We start from the raw sequence: 22,958 nt of genomic DNA, 5'->3' as shown, positions 1-22,958 counted from the left end.
GAACTTTGCTTCTGACCTTTGACCTCGTACATATTTCCTCGGCAGTCAACGGTAAAATCGTTTGGCGGATGACTGACGTAGCTTCATTGTAAGCGTAAACACTAAAGCTACAGAGCTCGCCAAACCTTTAAAAATATAAATCGTCACCATTCCCGCATCCTATTAAATTAAATACCAGTAATTTCTTAAACACAAAGTAATACGTGTCGCCACACGCGTTGTCACTAATACTTGTATCTGTTGTGTGCGCATATTTAAGCCTAAACAAGGCCTAGGACATTTACATGAATTGGTTTTAGTTCGACTATAAATTCATGATTATTAGGCAAAAAAAATCAGCTAATAGGCGTGTAAATCAGTAGAATAGCTGCTGTTTCAGTGGTCTTTGTATTTCAAGGTGCAATGCACTGGTCCGACCATCATGTCACATTGTTATAGGTTACTTGTAGTTTCATATGGCCAATATTAAACATCATAACAAGAGATAGAATCAGCTTATTTTCATAGTTTCTGTCTCCAAAAATTAGAATATCAGCCACATCAATTAGAATGCTACAGTACATAAAGCCAAAAGTATAAAGTGAAAACAATTCTGTAGAAAAGGAGACAAACAGGTTGAGTGAGCCGACAATCTTGCAAAACAACTTAAGGGGAACTTAAGGGGATAAAATACTGCTAAAGTAATCAATAAGAGGTAAAATAGTCGTTCCTTTCTGTTGGAATGGACGTTATCTGAGGCATGGACCATTCCATTTTAACAAGGTGGTCGACAATGGAAATGTCTTCAGTGCAAAAAAATCATAAATTTCAATTCCCGCAATTACCTACGAGGCAAATTGAAAGTCTGAGTGTATATGGGACGAGCATGTATATTTTTGAAACTGAAAAATCTTGAAGGCAAAGAAAGTATATCTCTTCATTCTAAACCTACCCTCTTAGAAATTAATGGTACATTCCTCATTTGATTATACTTTAACTGAAGCCTATCAGAAGAAACTAAATTGTGAAAATTAAATCACTGAATCTAAATAAATGTTGAAGTTATATTGAAGAGGGAAATTCTGATTGTCAGAAAATTTCCTAAAATTATAAACACCACCAGTTGAAACAAAAAATGTTTCAGTCCTGCGTGTATAGGGGAATTCCACCTATGAGAAAATTCCCTATCTAAAATAGACACATCTGAGACCATTACTGCAATCTAACATAGGGAAAACTGTACTCTCAATGTCAGTGCATGTCCAGTTCCATTGGAGTTATTATATTTGACAAAAGACTTATCCTTTCAAGAAGTTCTTACGAAATCACTGTATTTTCACTTTGCTTTCCTTGAACATTTAAGATTTTCAGTCAAAAGTTTCCTTACCAAGTAACACTGCATGTAAACATTCACTTCATTTCTTGTCCAATACATGCATTGAGTCTTTAAGTTCCGGTGCCAAGACACAATGGTGATTTCCGGTTGGTTGATCCTTGGCTCTGGTCTCTACAATGTGGAATAATATCACCAATCTCTAACTGGCAAATTTTGGGTCACATATATAGTTGTCATTCAAAGAAAAGCAAATTAAGAAGTACCAAATGATTACACAGTGCGGCCCTTTCTTCAGAACAGAAAATTTATATCAACTAACCCTCAGTAGATTTTGACAATGGACAGTGGATTATTCGCTCCACTGTCAATGTGTTGACATGGGAACCATCTTTTCATACAAGTTCTCAAGAAATCACACCACTTTTACTTTGCGTTCCTTGAAAAGGAAGCTCTAAGGTCAAAGGTCACTTGTACCGAACAACACCAAATATCAAGCATCCATCTTTTCAATGAATACCTGATGTTGTTTTCAAGGACGTCACTGCTACCAGACGTTTTATGTCTACAGTAATTCAAATGTTTAGTAATTGTTAGCCATGAAAGTAGTTACCAACATTCTCATTCACAGCAATGGTTTGGCCAAAGTTCAGTGTTTCGGATGTACATGTGGACCTGTGTGTAATTAGCATGTTTCTACAAGGAGATGATTGATGGCACTGTTATCTGGGACAGGCAAACTTGATGACACAAGTTACATCCAATTATAATACAATATGCCAGATACAAACACTCAATACACCATTGATCAAGTTAAAGCTATTGGAGACAAAGTGTATACATTCACATGGCCATGTCATGGCATCACTAGAAATTTGCTAATTTATAGTTCAAACTTGAACATGTCGAATTATTCTAGCTCCATGCTTTGAATAGCATTACATGTTTCTCTTACACGTAAGTGTATTGAAACTATGCAATTGTTTTCTTTGAAGGAAATTTTTTTCTGTTTTAATTTCATGAAAAACTGCCCTGAAAGAGTCAACAATGAATTGAGTTCACGATGTAGCCTGAAAATGCAGAATGATTTACTTAGGCTGCCTCTCCCCATTTACTGTGTAGAGATCCAACTTTACCATTGAAAACAATGGATTGGACCAAACCATAATGTTGAAGGGGTCAATGCAAGTTAAGGTTCTGGTGTGACCTACTTTTCCCTGAACACGATTGGAACTAATTTGGGATAATTGGACGGTAAGGTAATGTCTGTTTAATCTTGAAATGTAATGTCATCTGCTTTTCTTTTTACATTACACGATTGTTTAAAATTTGTAATATTGCAACATTCAGCTATACGGCACCTAACACTTTTGAGAAATTTGAAAAAAATGAAAATCTAATTATCCCAAATTAGTTCAGATCATGTTTCAAGTAATAATATCTTATGTAAAGGTTTGTAAACACATAATTAAAAAACACTCTATAATGATCTCAGATAACAGCAATTAATTATCTCCAATTTTACAGTGAAAATAAGCTGAGAATTAACAATGAAATTTATCTAAATTGCTCTTGTAGTTGGCTTGTAAAGTGAAGTACCAATGGGGCGGTATAGCAATGTTATAGAATTATCTGTATCTAGAGTGTACCAGACAGCATACTCTTCGGTGTGTGTTTTATTATGAGTCAATATACAGTCCTTTGATCAGTGCCACTAGCCAACTAAGCAATTACGCCAGTGAAATAACATTTTAATCTCTATCATCCCTCATTCTCAACTTACTTTCACCGTCAGTATTTGATGGAGTACCAGGACTACAGGCACAATGAACACCACAAAAACATCACAACCTTATCTTTAAATGATTTATTTTGAAAATATGACACTTAATGTCTGTGACAGAGTGTTTAAAAAATTCACAGACTGGAAGAAATGTCTGCCTTCACTTTCTAAAGAATGCCCTTCCAATCTTCTGAACTTCTTCTGCATGTCATTTACATAGAGTCGCTGATCCATCAACCAGCATTTTCAGTTCAAAATCTTTTGTGAAAAACAGTGAAAAATTCCTCTTTTGTTGAGCTATTTCCTCTGTATTCAATGGTAGGACAGACTTCAGTACATTTATAGTTACATAGACAAGATTGTAAAAGTTACAAACTGTGTGTCCACTCGGTCAATCACACCATTCAGCTTTGCTGTCATCTTAAATGATGTTTACGAGTTATGACACAACTTTCACAATCGTTGATCAGAGATGGTCTGATGGGAAACTTCAAAGAACAGATGATGGCAAAGCTATCTTTTGGCAAATTGCCGAATAATTTGCTCATTAAGTTACATTACCTAATTTATCTCACTCAGCATGACAAACAGACTGCTTTTACCTCAATATTGTGAGCACAGACTTAGGAACACAGTTTGGTAATTTCCTGGCAATATCTACACATGACATACCCTGTCTAGCTGGGTAACACTAGCGTACTAACTGTATACACTGGGAACATCAAAGTAAGAGGTGGTGTTTAAATATTCACAAATATTCAAAAAAATGTCAGGAAAAAATTATGCAACATAATCTGGATTCTTCTTCAAGATGACAAAGCCTTCCATGACTGGTGTTACAGCAATGTCTGTTGGTAAGTCTGGTTAAGGTGAATATATTGGATAATTTGCCAACAATTTGATACACAGGTACCTTTCATGTAGGCCTTACCATAAAGGTAAGGTTTAAGATGTGGATGATATGAAAATGTTACCAGAAGAGTTGGAAAGATGGGTGGATTTACTAATTCACTACACATGACTGCCAAATCTTACAAAATACACATACTAGAGCCATTTGATAACGTTCCACAAGCACACACAGAGTATCAGACAGAGTTAAAAGATATGGACGATAATTTTGTTGAGCGATCACTAACACTGCATCCTTCCATGCATGCATCAATTGTGTATGTCAATAGAAATGGACCTAGAACTTTGGTTAATGTATTTAATGTCAGAACAGCTGTAAGGGTAATACAGCAGCTAAGAATGAGCTCTGTGATTCACAAGCTAAGCCAAATACTATTTGCTGAGCAGTAAGAATTTTTCACATTCCCATTTCATTTTTACTTCACATTTTTTAGCCAGAACACCATACAAATAGACTGGCTACTCACCGATTTAAGAAACCTACTTTTGCCATCATAAAATTTCAAGATCCTGCTGGTGAATACGCCCTCAAACTCACCAAGCTACCTAGCTGCATATCAATGGAAACATAACACCTACTTGAAAATTTTGACTGCTTCGAATAACAGAATTCCTACAAGGTTAACACACAGACATTCTACATTTTCTCAATCTACTGGATGAAGTCAGAAATATACAACGCAATGATTGACTGGGGGTAACTCTAAGGTCATCTTTACTTTATGTACAGATAACTCAATTGAGTGCAGTTTGATGAAACCAAAACAGTGAGTGACTGATTGTATAACCCTTGTCTCTACAAAATGAAATTAGGCGTATGAAGGGGTCCTGTAAAAAGATTTGTTTTCTGTTGGTTACACTGAACAAACACACAAACAAAGACACCAACAAAATACACACAAATACAAAGTTAGATAGATAAATCAATCAATCAATCAATCAATCAATCAATAAAAGGGTTGACTCTTTCCATGAATAAAACTCTTGTAAAGAGAAAGGATACATTCTTCCGTTGCTAGTTCAGCTCTGTCACCACACTGTAATAGCACTGGTGTTGTGTAAGTTTGGAATCCAGTGATGGTTTTGGGTTTTCCTGCTTGACCAACAACATCAACAGCCTATGGACAGCAAACAAAACAAAATTATAGTTTGTACATGGCTTGTCAGAAATATCCATGTTTGCAGACTTTGAAACTGATCTTATCAACTACATACTTTAACAAGAACAATCAACCAAGAATAAATTCGCAGGCTATTTGACTATCTTACACTGCATCACACACTTGATGGCCAGGAAGGATGTACCTCAAATATTTACACATTTTGAGGATGAAAGGGGAAAAGGCTGCGTTTTACGCTGATACTGCCTTGAGAGCTTTTTCACATATAAGATGTCAATATTTTCTGAAATGTTGCATTCTAAAACTGACGAAATATGTTAAGAAAGCCTACACAGTGTTTTTGCTAAGGTTGGGGAACAGAGGTAAATGATTTGGGAACCCCGGTAGCAATTCTGTGTCCCCTAATCAGATTGCATTGATATACCAAAGGGAACCCCGGTAAAATGACTTGGGAACCCTGGTAACATTTACCGGGGTACCAGCCTTAACAAAAAAAAAGCTACATTTAAGCTAGAGGCAAGGACAACATAACAAAATATCTTCCATCGGTACAGGCAACAATATACTAGCATCAAGGTAGAATCTAAGTCCTTGCAGAGAATTGTTCACATCATACATAAAAAGAAGTAAAAGTCAGCCATTGCAATGTGGTCAACCACACAACCAAACACAAACTTACCTGTCCCACTCTGACTGGAACTGCTAGAGGTCTCAATTCTTCATCAAATGTAACTAACATTCTAGGCTGCATTGCTGATACTAAACTAAATAGGAGGTAATGAGACTTCCCCAAGATGACTGGAACAGAATAAACACAATAATACATGTAAAATGTGTTTATTTGTACAAAGCAACAAGTTTCAGTGGAGAATATCTTTAGAAAATATTTACAAATTGCAGAGCGCTCATAATTCCATTTGTTTCCTTGGCTATTTTGATAGTAATAAATCGTGGAAAGTCAATTTCTGTGAACATTTCACAAAGATTTCTTGGTTTTACAAACATCAAGAAAAGTTTACTTAAGATTTTGATTATTCTCAACATTTATATTACAGAACTTTCAAAATTTTAAATGAATTAATCAACATATGGTTTGCCTAGCACAGCTGTTTCATGAAATATCTTTATTCTTTCTAATGACTGATTACACTGATATGAGATGCATAACACAACAACTTACTGTTTTTCACATCGAGGAATGATACCAGTGTGGCTAGTAGTCCAGCAGTGGCAACTGGACTGAGAAGTTGTTTATCACTGTGATACGGACTTAACGTCAGTGTTCCTTTGCCAAGATGTGTCAGCCCCTGTGCCAGTCTAACCATGAACAGATTGTTGGGATCTTTGTGATGATACTGTGCTAACTGCCGTAACATTGCTGCTAACCTGGCGTTGTTAGTGCCTGGATAGGATGAACACATATTAATCATATCAGATGATGTGTGACTTGTGACATAACGCATGAAGGTTATTGGAATGCCAGTTTTGGATCACCAAGAGAGACTTTTTGAGAGCCACTGCTACCTGCATTTTTATCTTTCTGTAGATAAAATTACTGTCTTCTGTTTTTGAAACTGACTGCTGGATGTAGATACTGCAATAAAGCAAACTGACACAAACAGCAACTCCTAGTGTTTATCTAAATTATAAGCAGTCATACGAAAGTCATACCCAAACTCCATGCATTCATTAGTAATATCAGGTACCATCATTGATCAAGTCCCATGGTCATTCAAGGTCATGTGTTGCTGTTACGAACATGGAAATTTTTGATCTGTCTAGCTTACAACTCTTTATGACCAGACATAAGTGCCAATCTGTCATGGACACATGGAATACAATCTAATTGGAATGAATTGCTTTGATACATAAAGTTCAATAATTTTGAAACAATATTTCATAATCAGTTTTTATTGTTGTACTCATTTCTTGCAGGAACTGTCAATATTTTTACATCAACACATCTACAAGACTGTAGAGTTTCAAACACTAACCTCCTCCGACAATACCCATGGCAAATATTGCATTGTGGGCAACCTCACTGTCACTGTCATGTGAGAATTTGCTGAGTGTGTCCAGAACTTGGAGTCTTGGATTTGACACAGATATCAAACCTAACGCCAATGGTACAGCCCTTCGAATTACTGGTTCACCATACCTGAGCTGAAATGGAAGTAGCAATGTTTCGTGTTAAGTCATATCTTTCAATTTATATGTAATGATACTGGTTGGCAGATTGACTTGTAATTATGGGTACCAGATATAGTGGTAATATTGATGAGGTTGCATGCAGTGATGCAAATAGTTTGTTTTAGTGTAAAATAGCCACTGCAAATGTTTGAAATACTTAAGTCTAAGTTACATTTTAACTGGATGTTAAGATGCGTGAAATTCAAAAAAGCCCTGACTGAACGCATGCTATAGACAGACAGAGACAAGTTTATCACACAAGGACATTATCAGAATCTGGTATGTCTGATATTAACCGTCAGTAATAGTCTTAGTTTGTGTTGAGATCCTCAGACTTCATTGCTGGCTATCATTCTTGTACACTAAGAACACAGATCTATACTTAAATCAAGTAAAACAACACAACTCATCACTGAAAACAGGTTCTCCTAGACTAATTCTAACAAGTCATCGTTGATGACACAGTCCCCACTTATTCATGGGTATTTTGATGACCAGTCCTCAGAGAGGATAGAGTCCTGTTCAAACAAGTCATTGACAATGACATAGTCCCCACTTGTAAAAGGAGTATTAACGGTAGTCTTGATGGGGCAGGGAAATGTGGTCATTAAGAAGTATCACTTGAGTGTATAAGTTCACAACTATGGGCATATAGGTTGATGACATTTTTCCCAATTTATAACAAGAGGCATGTCTAAGTTATGGTTCTAAATTGGGAAAAAAGATCAGACCTCTAGCTGTGTTGGCCAGCCAGAAATACATATGTGCATAAGGCCAGAGAAAAAAAAAATCTTGTTCATCGGATTTTTTGGACCAAGTTCCAGGAGCGGCGAGCGAAATTTTTTTTTTTTTTTTTTTTTTTTTAGGCCGAAGGTAAACGCGGTTCTCTGGCATTTTTGCACAGATGCAGACAAGGCAAGATAATTGTTTCCCTTTTTAACAGAAATATCTCAGACAAGAAACACTGATACTGGTAACTGAATTCAAGACTATATTCCCAACAATTACATAGGCCGCGCCATTACATTCACAGTTAGTGTTTGCACAACATATTCTGAGTATTTCAACATTCTCTCAGAATAAAACTGAAATGTACAGCAAATCACTGAAATCCAACAATTCAGTATTGTCCTTTAATATTGTCCTGGTGGGACCTAGCATCTGAGTTTTTTCATTTTACTTTGGCCCCATGTTTTGACCTCTTTACCACTGTCTCTACACAGTTTACACAGTGGTCTCACAACACTGTACTGTGATCGGAGTGAAGTTATATAGTCATCATTCAGATCGTACTTTAACATCGACGCAACCATGTGTTTGTCATTGCCGTAATTTTTATACTTCGATGCAATTTTCATTCAATCGGATGCACCGTCATCTGCTGTCACGATCTTGTTGAACAAATCGCCGAACGTATAATATCAGGACAAACACTGAATAGCAATAGAACTAACTGTTGGCCATCACGTCGAATGTTGGCGATCAAATTAATACTCATGATGTGACATATACTAACCTAACCAAATCGACCCACTTGCGTCGTGATTCGCCAAATTCAGACGTCACAACAACGTGTTGGCGGTCAACGAAGTCCGTACAAACACGTAGGAAGTCTCATTAAAAATCCCGTGCCCGCGAAAACCCGACAAAGTGTAGGGCGCCACCAGCGGCAGTACTAAACATATTTGTAATGCGGAAGTAAGAATTTGCCGCGATCAAAAAAAAAAAAATTCCAAATATGCCAAAGTAGAAGCGGCGATTCCGATGAACAATTTATTTTTTCTTCCTGGCCTAATAAATGAGGTACGAGATGTGAAATCTTAAGGTCTAATATCCTATCAAAATTGAAGCGTATAGAACTTGTGGTTACTGAGTTATGCATATATATGTATAATCAAGGTCTAAGGTCATCAAGGTCACGTGACATTCTGAAAAAAAAAATCGTATTGCTAAGTTATCTCTATATACCAAAAATCAGACCTCCAGCTCTATTGGCTCGCTCAAAATTAGATATGTGCATAATTAATGAGGTACAATATGTGGCGTCATAAGGTGTCCCATCATACCATATATGAAATGTTTGGCACTTGTGGTTACTGAGTTGTGGACAAATATGTATATTTGAGGTCAAAGGTCACCAAGGTCACATGACATTTTGTCAAAAAAATTGTATTGCTAAGTTATCCCTATATACCAAAAATCAGACCTCTAGCTCGATTGGCTTGCTCAAAATTAGATATGTGCATAATTAATGAGGTACAATATGTGGCGTCATAAAGTGTCCTATCATACCATACATGAAGGGTGTAGCACTTGTGGTTACTGAGTTATGGACAAATATGTATATTTGAGGTCAAAGGTCACTGAGGTCATGTGACATTTTGTCAAAAAAATTGTATTGCTAAGGGACCGTCTCAGATTGTCGCAGAAGTTCAAGAAACGAAATTTCTTCGTTTAGATCAAAACCCCCTCCCCCCTCCCCCTAAACGAAACTTCAAAAGTGCGAAAATGTTCATGCCTGCCTGAGAGTACAATGTTGCATTTTGCTATAGCTACTATAGACGTATTCCCCTTGCCACATTACAATTAAAGTAATCGATCAGATTTGAGTATTAACAGGGCATTTTACCGCATAAAAGTTTCATTTTATTTTACTTTCCCTTTTTGCATCTCTTGTACTGTTCTTTGTCTTTGTGAACACGCAATTTGTACTTGGTAGGGGCGGTAAATAAGCGAGAAACTTTGACAAGGGGGGCAGGCATGTTCAATCATATTAAAACGACTATGACAAGGTGCATAACAAGTGAGAATAAAGACATCTAGTGGTTAGAGCAGACGCTTATAAATAGCACATTTAAAAAAATGATACTTTTTGTCTTTGTATAATTTGATGAATGAAATGTTTAGGATACAATGTAAATTGTGTTTGGGGCACAAACGAGATGGAAACAATTACAAATTTGTTGGCACAAGTATGCAGTTTTTCTTTAATTTAAAATAAACACACGAAAACTTGTGATCACAAAATAAAAGTGCGAAAGTGAAGTTCACTAATTGAATGGAGGTCAAACCCCCTCCCCCTAAACGAATGAATTTCGCTTTTTGAACTTCTGCGACAATCTGAGACGGTCCCTAAGTTATCCCTATATACCAAAATTCAGACCTCTAGCTCGATTGGCTTGCTCAAAATTAGATATGCACATAATTAATGAGGTACAATATGTGGCGTCATAAGCTGTCCCATCATACCATACATGAGGGGTGTAGCACTTGTGGTTACTGAGTTATGGACAAATATGTATATTTGAGGTCAAAGGTCACCAAGGTCATGTGACATTTGTCAAAAAATTGTATTGCTAAGTTATCTCTATATACCAAAAATCAGACCTCTAGCTCGAATGGCTTGCTCAAAATTAGATATGTGCATAATTAATGAGGTACAATATGTGGCGTCATAAGCTGTCCCATCACACCATATATGAAGGGTGTAGCACTTGTGGTTACTGAGTTATGGACAAAATTATATTTGAGGTCAAAGGTCACCAAGGTCACATGACATTTTGTCAAAATATCTGAGATATCTGCGTGAACGGATGGACTCACGGATGGACTCACGGACGGACATGACCCAATCTATAAGCCCCCTGGATTTCATCCATGGGGACTAAAAACTGTGTAACTGCATCCTTTTTCCAATATGAATACGATGAGAAACTAAATTTTTATTTTTCTTGGCCTTATACATGGGAGTCTATGGACTGCCTTATACATGGGAGTCTATGGACTTCCTTATACATGGGAGTCTATGGACTGCCTTATACATGGGAGTCTATGGACTGCCTTATACATGGGAGTCTATGGAGACTGCCTTATACATGGGAGTCTATGGAGGTGAAAACTAAAAAGTCCTCTAACACGGCCAAATTTGATCGCATTCTGAAACAAATCGACGTGCATCTGTATGGGGTAGGGTACTATCCTTGTGCAAAGTTTGAAAGAAATTGACATGGGCATGTCTGAGATATCTGCGTGAACGGACGGACACACGGACGACGCACGCACGCACACACGGACGGACATGACCAAACCTATAAGTCCCCCCGGACGGTGTCCGTGGGGACTAACTATCCACTCACCAGATGTCCAAATGTTCTGAGTGACATTTCTGATCCAATGTCTTCACCCATTGCAATCAATGCAATACCTAAGACACCAATTCCTTGATGTGCCGCTGCATCATATCCGGAATCTTCAGATTTCTTCTTATCTTTATCCTTATCCTTGTCTTTCTCTTTTTCACTTTTCTCTTCTTTTTCTTTTTCCTTAGTTGGATCGATGTGTTCACTGCACAGATGTAACAGCTTCTGTATTTTCAATACATTACCAGTACCTTGTAATGTAACAAAAACGAATTGAGTGGTTTTATTCCACTATACATGGCTGATAGAGACATAACATTATGACCAATTTGGATGGCTATGATAAAAACAAATGGTACAACAAAACCTAACACTGGTGGCGCTCATCAAGAAATCCTGAAAACTAGCTGTATTCACTCCTTCAGGGTACTTATTCGCAAGCAACAGTGTTTTATTCCAAAGTGAAGTATATACAAATGCATGTTACAATGACTTGCTATGGTAAAAACAGTTCAGTATATCTTACCTGCATATGCACAAACTTCCACCAATATATTACTGATACTTTTCAACGGTTCTGGCAACACTTCCAATGCTGCTAGTGTAGCATCTGCTGCTTCTTGCTTGCCTATTGCAACAAGTATGATGAAATATGCGTCACAGTTAATTGCAAGGTATAAATCTACTGCTGTATTAATTGATGCAAAGTGTATCAATCAGCATTGTTTGCATTTGCAAATATAAAACACCTGAAAAGATGATATCTGAAATTCACTTCACAGAGTGACTACTAGTCAAATGTTTTCATCAAATTTGGATGCAGGGCTACCAAACTACGCTGAAGAGACCGCTTGATTTATCTTGATGCATCAGAAAATAACTTGGTTCACCAGGACTTCTTTGAAAATGTGTTAGTTTTCCTACAATATGCACACAAAATGTTTAATTCCATCAGAGTGTGTGTCATGTCTTCACAGAATTTTGTGTCAAAATATTTTTGATGGCACAGAGATCATCTCTGCAGAAAGTAAATAAATAAGACATGCTGTCACAAACTAGTAACGTTCATCTACTTACCAAGATAGTTTAATCCAAGTCCTAGAGCTAAATAGCGGGAGTAAGTTTCTTTCAACTCTAGCTCTGACTTTTCCATCATTGTTTGTAATATCGTTGATGTAACTTCACCATTGCATGTACCTACAGATATCATACCACACGCCAATGCTGCCACACCAACAACCTGAAATGGAAAACATGACATGGTCAAGATCAGTAAAATGTCACCACCTATGTTTATGGACGTCACTTTAATCAAAATATTTCTACTGGATATTCGTTTTCAATGAAAAGTTATGACCTGAAAAGAATAAAATTTTCATCAACATTTAAATGACCTTACATCATAGTATTTTTATTGCTATGAATCCAGCATTCTGGAAGAGTTGACTGTCACCATTAACTACACTCAGTAAATACGGCATTGAATTGAGATGATGATGTAATTTGAAGCATGACTTATCATGTTCACAACAAAATGCTATGATACGATCACTGCATGCTGACAAATATACCAGGATGAAACATCACATTCATGTCTTACAAACAGCCTATTGAGGACACTTTCCAGGTTCATAAACACCTCCAGGAATTGAAAGGCTTTTTGTGCACTGATGTGTCCTTGTCCCTTATAGTCACAGAAACTTGCAGATTTTATAGCATTGATCAGGATTTTTCCTCTTACAACTACAGTTCACTTGTTCTCCATGTAATAATTTACACACAGCAATGTTCTACAGTGTTACATGTACATACTGTTTTCTAACTGCTCGATGAAGAAAAGAATTTGATTTCAGAAGACAAAATACCTACCTCCATATTTGACTTGCTGTCACCCATGACAGGTAACAATAGTGTCAACACATCTTCCCTATTGGAACCAGCATAAGCCAGGCCAAGCCTTCAATGAAATCAAATATTTCAGTCAGATTACAAAGGTTAATCATTTCACAACAAAATAGTCTCAGAACTTGTGTGTGATATGATTGAGTTTGTGATGAATGTGTGAGAGTTCAAGAACAACAATCAGAAGTAAATAATAATTAATGGAAACTTAACTCAGGTTAGATAAACATTGACAGATTTGATACATAGACATCAGAGAAATTACTCATTTTTCACTTGTTGAACGTCATGACTACTTTCAATACTAGAAATTACAATATACATTGATTGCCGTAACAGTTCCAGCCTGATCATTCATGTGTTCACATTATCTTTGTTATTTGGCATCACATTGGACATGTTGATAAGATCGTTTCTGCTTTAAAAATGCTAGTTTCATGGTATTACTTGTGCAATGTTAACACCCTGAAAACTTAATTTTTTCACCAGTCTGTTGGCAAGGACAGAATTAAGGATCAAATAAAGCCTAGTGGAAAAACTTTACAAGAGATGACAAAAAATTGATATACATACCCCATAATTGATCCTATTCTCATGATATTACTAGTGTGCAGGATATAATCTGATAACAATGCTAATGCTGGATCACATTCATTGCGGACTCCTGAATTGACAATACCACAGGCAAGTAGAGCTCCTGACTGGGAATATGAAATAGACAATATTACAGTACTTACACACTCTGCATAAATCATTCAAAAATCTGCACATTGCCATATCTCATGATGGAATCTTTTACAGTTTAATCTAATTGAGACAAGATAACTTCATGATTAGCAAAACAGCATCAGAGTAAAGTTCTTTTGTCACTAGATATAGAACATGAGTGATTTCTGACCAACGTGGCTTGTTGTGCAGTATACGGATGTCATGTTCACAAATATTATAGATTTTACGTCTAAAGCTGCAGCGAATTCAGTGTGTTTGTTTACATGGCACATAATAGTCGCGCCAGCGGCTTACTGACTACGCATGCGCATATTTATAATATACTATGCGAGTAACCGGAAGTGTACCCTTCTTTCATGGGCGCCGCCATGTTTTTTTTTTGAGTACTCGTAAATAAACAAATACGAAACAAATTACTATTATATAACATGCCATTTAAAAAATATACCTCTTTTATTAGCTAGTAAATGTTATTATGCACCTTGTCGCCGATACAAAATATCGTTTATGTAGATAGAGGGAGAAAACTGTCGTGCATATGAACGGGGGCATACGCAAAGAATGCTGGGATTTAATTTTAGAAAAGCGCCCCCTGTGTCAATAATTAGATTCAAAAATTGTCAGTTTTTAGACGGAACGCTGTAGTTTTCAGCACGAGGGACCGTGTTTTCAGCTTGCAAGTGGAAGATGGGCAGTGCGGTTACCATTGCAATGATAATGATTGCATAATACGTCCCTTGTTTAACGCAATAGGCTGTTATCATTGTAAAAATTGCCAATTTTTGTCCAAAATTTTTACACGTTACAGGACATCTATACCTGCTCCGCTGCAGGGTTTGACGTCGTGTACGTACGTGAACTGCTTTCATCAGAGGGAAACTGGGCATAGTTGTCATATAAACGTTTATGAAGTAACAATTAATTACATTTTATCATGAATCAATACAAATAACATTGCCAATCTTAACCCCTGGCGCGACACCAAGGGCTGAGCCCTATATAATATTATGATGGTTACAGTAAAGTAGAACTATCAATTTCATGAATGAGAATCTGTCTGTTGCAGTAATATCAATTCTTGCTTAGAAACAATGGAAATGTGACAAAGACATATGGGCATTACGTGTGCATAGAAATTCTTGCATAGATAGGATACCTACCTTAATGTAATCTTCTGACGAATACAAATACTTATCAATTTGTGTGAGTCCACCATCAACATCCCATAATAGTATTAAACCTAGTGAGGCAGTTGTACTCAACATACCTGTCAATCAAATTCAAATTTTGTTGATTTCTAAAGCCATTAACTGTTCATATGAAAACGTAAACATAGTACATGACTAAGGTCTGCAATATACAGTACATCAAAAATGAAGTTGCAGATTTACAAAACAAGATAGGCTTGTCTTCTCAATGCAGCTCTGCTATGCAATATAGACCCCTAGAAACACACTCTGGTTACTCACACAATAGACAAATTTATGACATGAAAAACCATAAATTTAGGAGGTTAGTCCTCAGGTAATGATCTATCCTAATTGTTCGGCACCTGAACATATTTAGATGTCAGATTGTAGAACACTGCACAATAATTTTTCCTCTGCTAGATTTAGAGATCTTCAAAGATATCCAAAGACAGCTGTGTACATGACCTTACCATGTTCTTTGTTTTTGTATATCCATTTATTACCATCTTCTGTGAGTAGCTTATCTTGTCCAAAGGCAGCATTGACGAAGCCATTGACAAAAGATGATGCTAAGTTCTGTCTTGCCGAGTCTACCTGGGATCCACTTGGTCCAAATGATGGCCCTGAAGGTTGTATGATAGAATATGCAGACATAAGAGCTAGGTACACACACATGGATTGTTTTTTGGATGAAGATGCACATTTTGAAAACTTGGAATCAGGTAAAGGTAACATGAACACTGCATGTGTTCAGTGCTGCTGAACTGTGTACACATGTAAATATACACATGAAGGTACTTACTGTTGTTTTCTAGATGGCTTTTATAAATATCTTCAGGTACTTTGGGTTCCATGATATCCAACTATAAATGAAACAAACAAACATTCTTCAATATTTCATTTGTTCATGCTATTTGTGTATGTAGCCCCCTGAATCTGGGAAAGATTTTTAATTCATGTAAGATGTTAGATTTTTCAGTCTGTTTCTCATTCAGCTGCCATTACAGCCAGTTAAATAATGAGCAACTCCTTGAGTATAACTTTAAGATTTGTTGTGTTTGTAGATTTGTACAAACACAACATGTTGCGACTGGAAAAACCAACCATGGTTAATACATAATTGATTATCAATTTTATTTTCCGAAATGTCTGGTAAACTTAAAGATCACTGTACAGATATTTATACATCATCTTCAGACTTTACCATTACAACTGAACTTACGGAGACATTTATTCTTGAACTTTTACAATGAACAGAAAGCAACATTTTCTTCATGACACAACCTAGGCTACCTCACTACAGTCAGTAAATTGAAACAAACAGTGTATGAAACACTTTTTTCTCACAAAGTACATGACTCAAAGCTGTACTTACTTCACGGGCTAGGGCCAGAAAGTTACTATTGAGATGTACATTGGACATGATTTCCACCAAGTCATCGTATTCATCCATGTCATCATTCAGTTCCAGATATGCCTGCTGTCTGCCAAGCATGAATGCCATCTGTTTTTGAACCAATCTGAAGACAAGGTTTGAGAGAGATATATGAGAAACACAGTAAATCAACTAAAGACAGTATCACAAATTCAACCTGTAGATTATTTGTATACTACAGAAGAATATTACTTCAAGAAACTAAAAAAATACAAAACTTGAGCTGCTTAAAAGTTGGGCAAGAGGAAATTACAGGAAGGTTTATACTACGGTGACTTTGACATGCTTCAACAAAATGATATGAATACACACACCAACATACAATAAATACATTGCACTGCAAGTATTCATTTTGATGGATCAGAAAATGTAATATACATGAAACGCAGATGTAACAATAAAATCAATGTTGAGTGCAATAAATACCCCAATTGGGTTTTAAAAACTGCATGTATCACATTCAAATCACGGCATATTGATTGTAATGCGATAAAAAAGATATTTAATGTTGCTACACTTTCAATACAAAATAGTTAAACTATAAATCTTTGTAGTTTTATTATAATGAAAGCAAAATCAATGGTCTACTTACATATCTTTGCATGAAGTGAAAATTTCTTCGATGAGTTCAATGTCGTTTAGCTGCATAGCAAGTCTCAATGCCTCTGGATATCGGTCAAATTTACGGAAAAGTCGGAGGGCAGTCTTCAACAGCGTAGTATCTTCAGGCTCAGGTACATAATTGACACAACTTGGGTAATAATAATGTAGAGCAAATCAGAAATCATAGAAATATAAAGAGAGATTTTATTGAGAAATTTAAATTCTCTATTGGCCTAGTTGAATACTGAATTCTTGTATGTGCCCAAGATGCCTAAAAACTAACATATGGGCAAAACTAAAAAAATGAAATCATTTTAAGGTAGTACACCCCTCGAAAGCGAAAGACTTAAAACTTTTGCTCAAACTTTCCTAAAGGAATCTTTAATCATTCTCTTTCAAAATCAATGATGAAAATTGGAGGTAACTGCAAATTTTGGTACTAGAGAAAAATATAACCCAAGATTTATCAATATTTAAAATTCAAAATGGCCACCATCCCTGTCTTAACTCTACGGAAAAAAATAAAATTTTCAAATTTCAAAAAACTAAGCAGGTGAAAAGTTTTCTTGCATCAAGAGCTTTAAAATGAACCTCCACAAGTGGTATTTCAGAAAAGAATTGTAAGAGTTTGAGAGTCCGAATGTCTGTCCCCAACGCACATTCTGCCTTAATAGAAGCTCTGACAATTCAAAAATAGGCACTCAAACTCTGACTACTTTTAGGCAGAAGCTGGATGACCAGTAAGATGAAACATTGGGAAGGTAGTTTGAACTGCAAGACCATCAACTATTGAGTTCTCTCACGACTATATTCTCCTTACATAGTGTATGTTGTAACTTCGTTAGATGAAAAAGTTGGAACACTCTCTAGTGAGTATTACTTTGTAAAATCAAGCATTTAGTATTTCCCCTAGTGTCCCTTACACTGAATCAAACTATGTGTAGTACCCTAATAGAGTAAAAGAATGTTAGAAAACAAGGATGGTAACAAACCTGACAAGGTATAAACACACTCTGGGATAAGCACTCTCATCTACATAGTGATCTAGCAAATCTAAGCGTTCTATTTCCATCAACAGATCACAGGCCTCAGCTTCAGCATTGTGTTTCATGTTGTATGGTACGATTTCTTTGGCCAGTGTCGTCAACTTCTCCCTGTGTTCAGTGTCCTTCTCCTCGGTCTCCTGCCAAGCTTGTCCTATCTCACCAGCTAAATGCCTGTAAAGAACACAGAATGTCAGTGTGCCATAGTGTTTTCATTCTGAGGTATTTTACTGCTTTTGCATGATTTGATTTTATATAACTGTAAACTAACTCAATTGAAAGTTAGACAGACATGGAAAGATACTAGATAGGATCTATTTGAGAGCTCACAAAAGAAATCTCCACACAGGCATTTGCAACTGCCAAAATTTTGATCATTTCTTGTATCTGAAGTTCAAAATTCAAAACTGATGGTGATATATTTTGCCATCAGTGGGATGTATTCCATATTTTTTTTACCGTGCTCAAGGAAACTTGTATTAAGTATCATAAGGTTTGTCAGTTCATCAAAATGCATCTGTCTAAATGGTGTTTTCCAATCTTTTAAACTAGCTCACTCTACAAGAATAATACAAAATTTTGCATTGACAAATAGCTAGGATGACATCTGTAGCATTCTTGATCTCCATTACAATCCTACTTGAGATTGATGATAATTCCTGCAAGCCTAAGAATAACATTAGATGTAAGTACATGTACTCTGATCCTATCAAGAACATTGATGACATCATTAAATCAAAGAAGAGATGTACATGTATTTGCACGTCCTGTTACATGTACACACTAAACACCTCATGCAGTAAAATCCATATGAAATACTGGTAATACAACCAGCCTTACCTTAAGTTGTTTTATTCTTGGAATGGAGGTAAAATTTGCTTACCTGACATACTCATGACCCCAAGATTCAAGTGACTCCTTGGAACCTAAGAGACGGAATTTCAAGCAATCCCTGTTCTCACTCATGGTCATTCCTAACACGGAGATGATGTCAGCACAGAATCTCTGTTGAAATGGACAGAGAAAAGAGAAACTCATCAAGACTTATCGGTACATATATAACACTATGAATAATGAGGTAAAGTTGGGCAAATACAGTATTGTACACTTTTACTCTGGTCATACATCGTTGACTAACATACACATGTACATGTCATTATTTCAGTTTTCTAGCAAAGATAAAGCAAAAGCAAAGACTCAATGTACAGTATGCCTATACCTTTCACAACACGCCCTTGCCCAATGAATGAGTGAATGAATGAATGAGCATTTTACATTAAAACTAAAGTAACATAATTTTATTAATTACATGTATTAAATTTGTCCATATTATCACTATTTATATTATCACTTGTTGTAAAAAGATAGCTAAACTAGAGTTAAAAGCTAAACTAAGAGTTACACAGTGCAAATATCATGCTATAATCAGTATCAGTTCCATTTTCTTACATGTCGAGTATGACTCACCTTGTTTTCACCAGCTTTCATCTTCTCATACACTTCTTTGAGTGTGCCATAGTGAGGTCGTAGAAACTTCAGTGGTTTTGGTACAGAGGTCATTGAACTTGTGGATGCTCTGATTTGTGTTCTTAGTTGCTCGAGGGCAGGTTTATGCAACTTCTCATTCGTTTCCTGCAAATACAGAACGGTACAGTTCTCCTCAGTACAAGAACAAAGAGCAGCAAGATGAGTAGTTTTGTTACAATGTTAGCTGGAATCACCAAAGCAATTGAATAGCCTGGTCTGCTGTGAATTGCCACCAAAGTGCACAAAGTGGATTACTTTCCAATATACATGTAACTGTGAAAGTATTAGCAAGGGCACCAAAATTGATGGAGTAAGGTGATCAATAGGGGAAAGCATCAAATCATGCTGTATGTGTGAGTTGTTGCATTTGCTGCTTTGATTTCATACACACATGTATTGAATTATTCCCTCTTTCATTCAAGATTCCTGAATCCCAAAACTTTAAGAAGCTTTTTGATTCAGTTTTGCATGTATAGCGATGCCTTAAATATGAAAACCAAACTTGCATCAGAGGGAAGTGTAGTGAATGGAGATGCATCATTTTGGACTTTGAGGCACTACTGTGTTTCTGAGTCTGCCATTAGATTCAGCATACATGTAACAAAGCGATGGTGGCATTTGAAAATATTCATTTACTGGTATTTGTTTACATGTCTCATATATTATATGTTGTGCATTGAGCCCCAATATCGTGCAAGTGCCTGCAGTGGGGTTATTGCTGAATTATACTCACAACAAGTCTTTCAACAAGCATGTTGAGTTCTTCCTGTAACTGCTTGTCCTCTTCAGACTGAAATAAAACAGAAAATATACCATGTAACATGACCCTGATACTGACACTGTCGACAAAAAAAATCGGTGCTATTTAAATCTAGTGCATTTGCTCAAGGATTGATTTAGTGTAGCTATGATAATCACGGCTTGACTTTTCGGTTGTGGGACTTGTGTATGGCGTTCACGCTTATAATGTCGTTCGCTTCTATTGCATGATCATTGTACATTATATTGCCGACTCAGGACATGAAATCAAGCGAACTTGGCGTCTACATTTTACATCGTCACGGAAATCATGTGGCCCTGTTTGGCCTAAGGTCTACACTACAGATAACCAAGAATCCACACGGTTAATCGAGACAGCATATCGCATAGAGTACATACACCATTTATCGCCCTGTTATCGATTATGTGCAACTGTCTTCTTTTCATACACATTATCAGATAAGTCGAAATTAACACTCTTCTTGAAGCGATAATGTAACCATTGCTCTTCGACAGACCCGGAAATACAGCAAAACCTGAACACTGCATCTGTACACTTTCATCTTTCACAGAGAAACATGTGGACCGGTGCAGGAGCACACTGCACGGCAGTGACACAGCAAAAGGGTTCACGTGCGTCTAGTTGATATTTTGTTACTTAGCGAAGACCATGCGACCCGAAATCAGATGAAAGCAATCTCCTATTCATAAATAAAGGTCTTACCAACTCTGGCTCTTTCTCCTCATCGTTTTTCTTTTCTTTTTGCTCGTCTTTTGCTTCTGCTTCGTTTTGTGTCTTCTTAGTGTCCGCCATTTTGATTTGCAAGTTATTGCATTGTGGGATTGCAAAAGAGATTGCCTTGTTTCTAGTTGGTGGCGCTGTTTCTGATGAAACCATCATGAAACCACGATGCTGAAGTTGGACTCAGTTTCGGATTCGGTTTCGGATTCGGTTTCGGATTCGGTTCGGATTCGAATAACTGAGAATAGTTTTATATTTCCAGCTTATGTTATTATTTTTTCGAAGAATATATAATAACTACTGATACACAAGGAGATATTTTAACTAGATCACCTTACTGCACAAGTAGCATGTATTTCATCACATAAATGTAGCATGTATTTCATGACATAAATGTTTCATATATAATCATAATTTATACAGTTTAAAAAATCAAAACACTTTAGGCAGTAGAGCAAGAAACTGTAGTGCATGACTACACAAGACAAAACTGCTGAAAAATCAGTCAAAAGTTACAACTTATGAGCTGTCCATCTCAATTATGGGCATTATGCAGTTCAGACTATTCAAGCTAACAGTACTACGCACAATTCAAAGAAATGCATTCAATGCTATCTTTATTACGCAACATATTAACTGATAGTTTAGTCCGAGAGTTTAGTATGGTACATTCAAAATGAAATCTATGTAGAACAACATCAATCAAAACATCAAATTAATACAACACATTAACATTAAACCATGTGACACACATTGTGACATATAAAATGATTAAAGTATGTTTTTGTAAATATTGTTTTCCTTGCTCGACACTTCCTTTCAATTTCAAATTAAAGTGCTTTGAAGCTTTCTGTAATTTCTATTTTTTAACCATTTTAATTGTGAATATATGCACACAATTTATGCTGTGAAATATATACTACATATGCCGACAGGTAACCCAGTAAAAACTTATTCTTGACGACAATTATTTATCTTTGCATACAAAAGTACCATGGACTATTCATTTTCATTGGAATTTATTTTAGCTGAAAACAGATTTTCATTGTTTTATTGTGATCTTATTTTCACTTCGTCTAGTGTGATTAGATATTATTTTAGCTGAAAAAAGGGTCCAGGGAAAGTAAGGAAAATAAATTCCAGTATTCCACAGTGTAACAATTGGCTGAAAATATAAAATTTCTTTCAGTCTCTCGAATCCGAAACCGAATCCGAAACTGAATCCGAAACCGAATCCGAAACCGAGTCTAACTTCAGCATCGTCATGAAACCACACATCAGCAGACTGCATGCGTGAGCAGACGGGAAGATTCAATCGTGTATGGGTGCTGGTTTACATTCGTTTTGCAATTCGAATAACGTACCGAGAAAACTTTTATTGCCAGTGTTAGAGTACAAATATCTACGTGACAAAGACATCTCTTTAACATAGATAATTAATATACGCCAAAAATATTACAAAAACCTCGAAATAAAAGAGAGAAAAAAGGACTTCAAGTTCTTCAAGACGTCAAGTTTGTTGGTATAAGCCCTCCAGCAAAGTCATATAATTATGTATTACATATTATTAG

The 22,958-nt window shown here is 36.3% G+C and overlaps 1 protein-coding gene across 1 annotated transcript; it reads right to left on the bottom strand.

The window, feature by feature from the left end:
- Positions 1-3,164: 3,164 nt before the first annotated feature.
- On the bottom strand, positions 3,165-21,489 carry LOC139114685 (26S proteasome non-ATPase regulatory subunit 2-like). Its single transcript, XM_070676556.1, has 20 exons — positions 21,370-21,489; positions 20,620-20,676; positions 19,827-19,991; positions 19,243-19,364; positions 18,309-18,533; positions 17,306-17,464; positions 16,654-16,798; positions 16,081-16,141; positions 15,749-15,901; positions 15,249-15,355; positions 13,933-14,060; positions 13,327-13,414; positions 12,535-12,697; positions 11,984-12,085; positions 11,455-11,708; positions 7,123-7,291; positions 6,309-6,530; positions 5,808-5,926; positions 5,011-5,125; positions 3,165-3,943 (listed from the first exon to the last, which is right to left on the bottom strand). Exons 1-20 carry the CDS (start codon positions 21,457-21,459, stop codon positions 3,876-3,878), a joined length of 2,712 nt encoding a protein of 903 aa, XP_070532657.1. The 5' UTR covers positions 21,460-21,489; the 3' UTR covers positions 3,165-3,875.
- Between the last annotated feature and the right edge of the window lie 1,469 nt (positions 21,490-22,958).

Source organism: Ptychodera flava, chromosome 16 (genome assembly GCF_041260155.1).
Source record: "Ptychodera flava strain L36383 chromosome 16, AS_Pfla_20210202, whole genome shotgun sequence".
Classification (NCBI taxonomy): Eukaryota; Metazoa; Hemichordata; class Enteropneusta; family Ptychoderidae; genus Ptychodera; species Ptychodera flava.
This window is presented reverse-complemented; position numbering and strand designations above follow the sequence as displayed.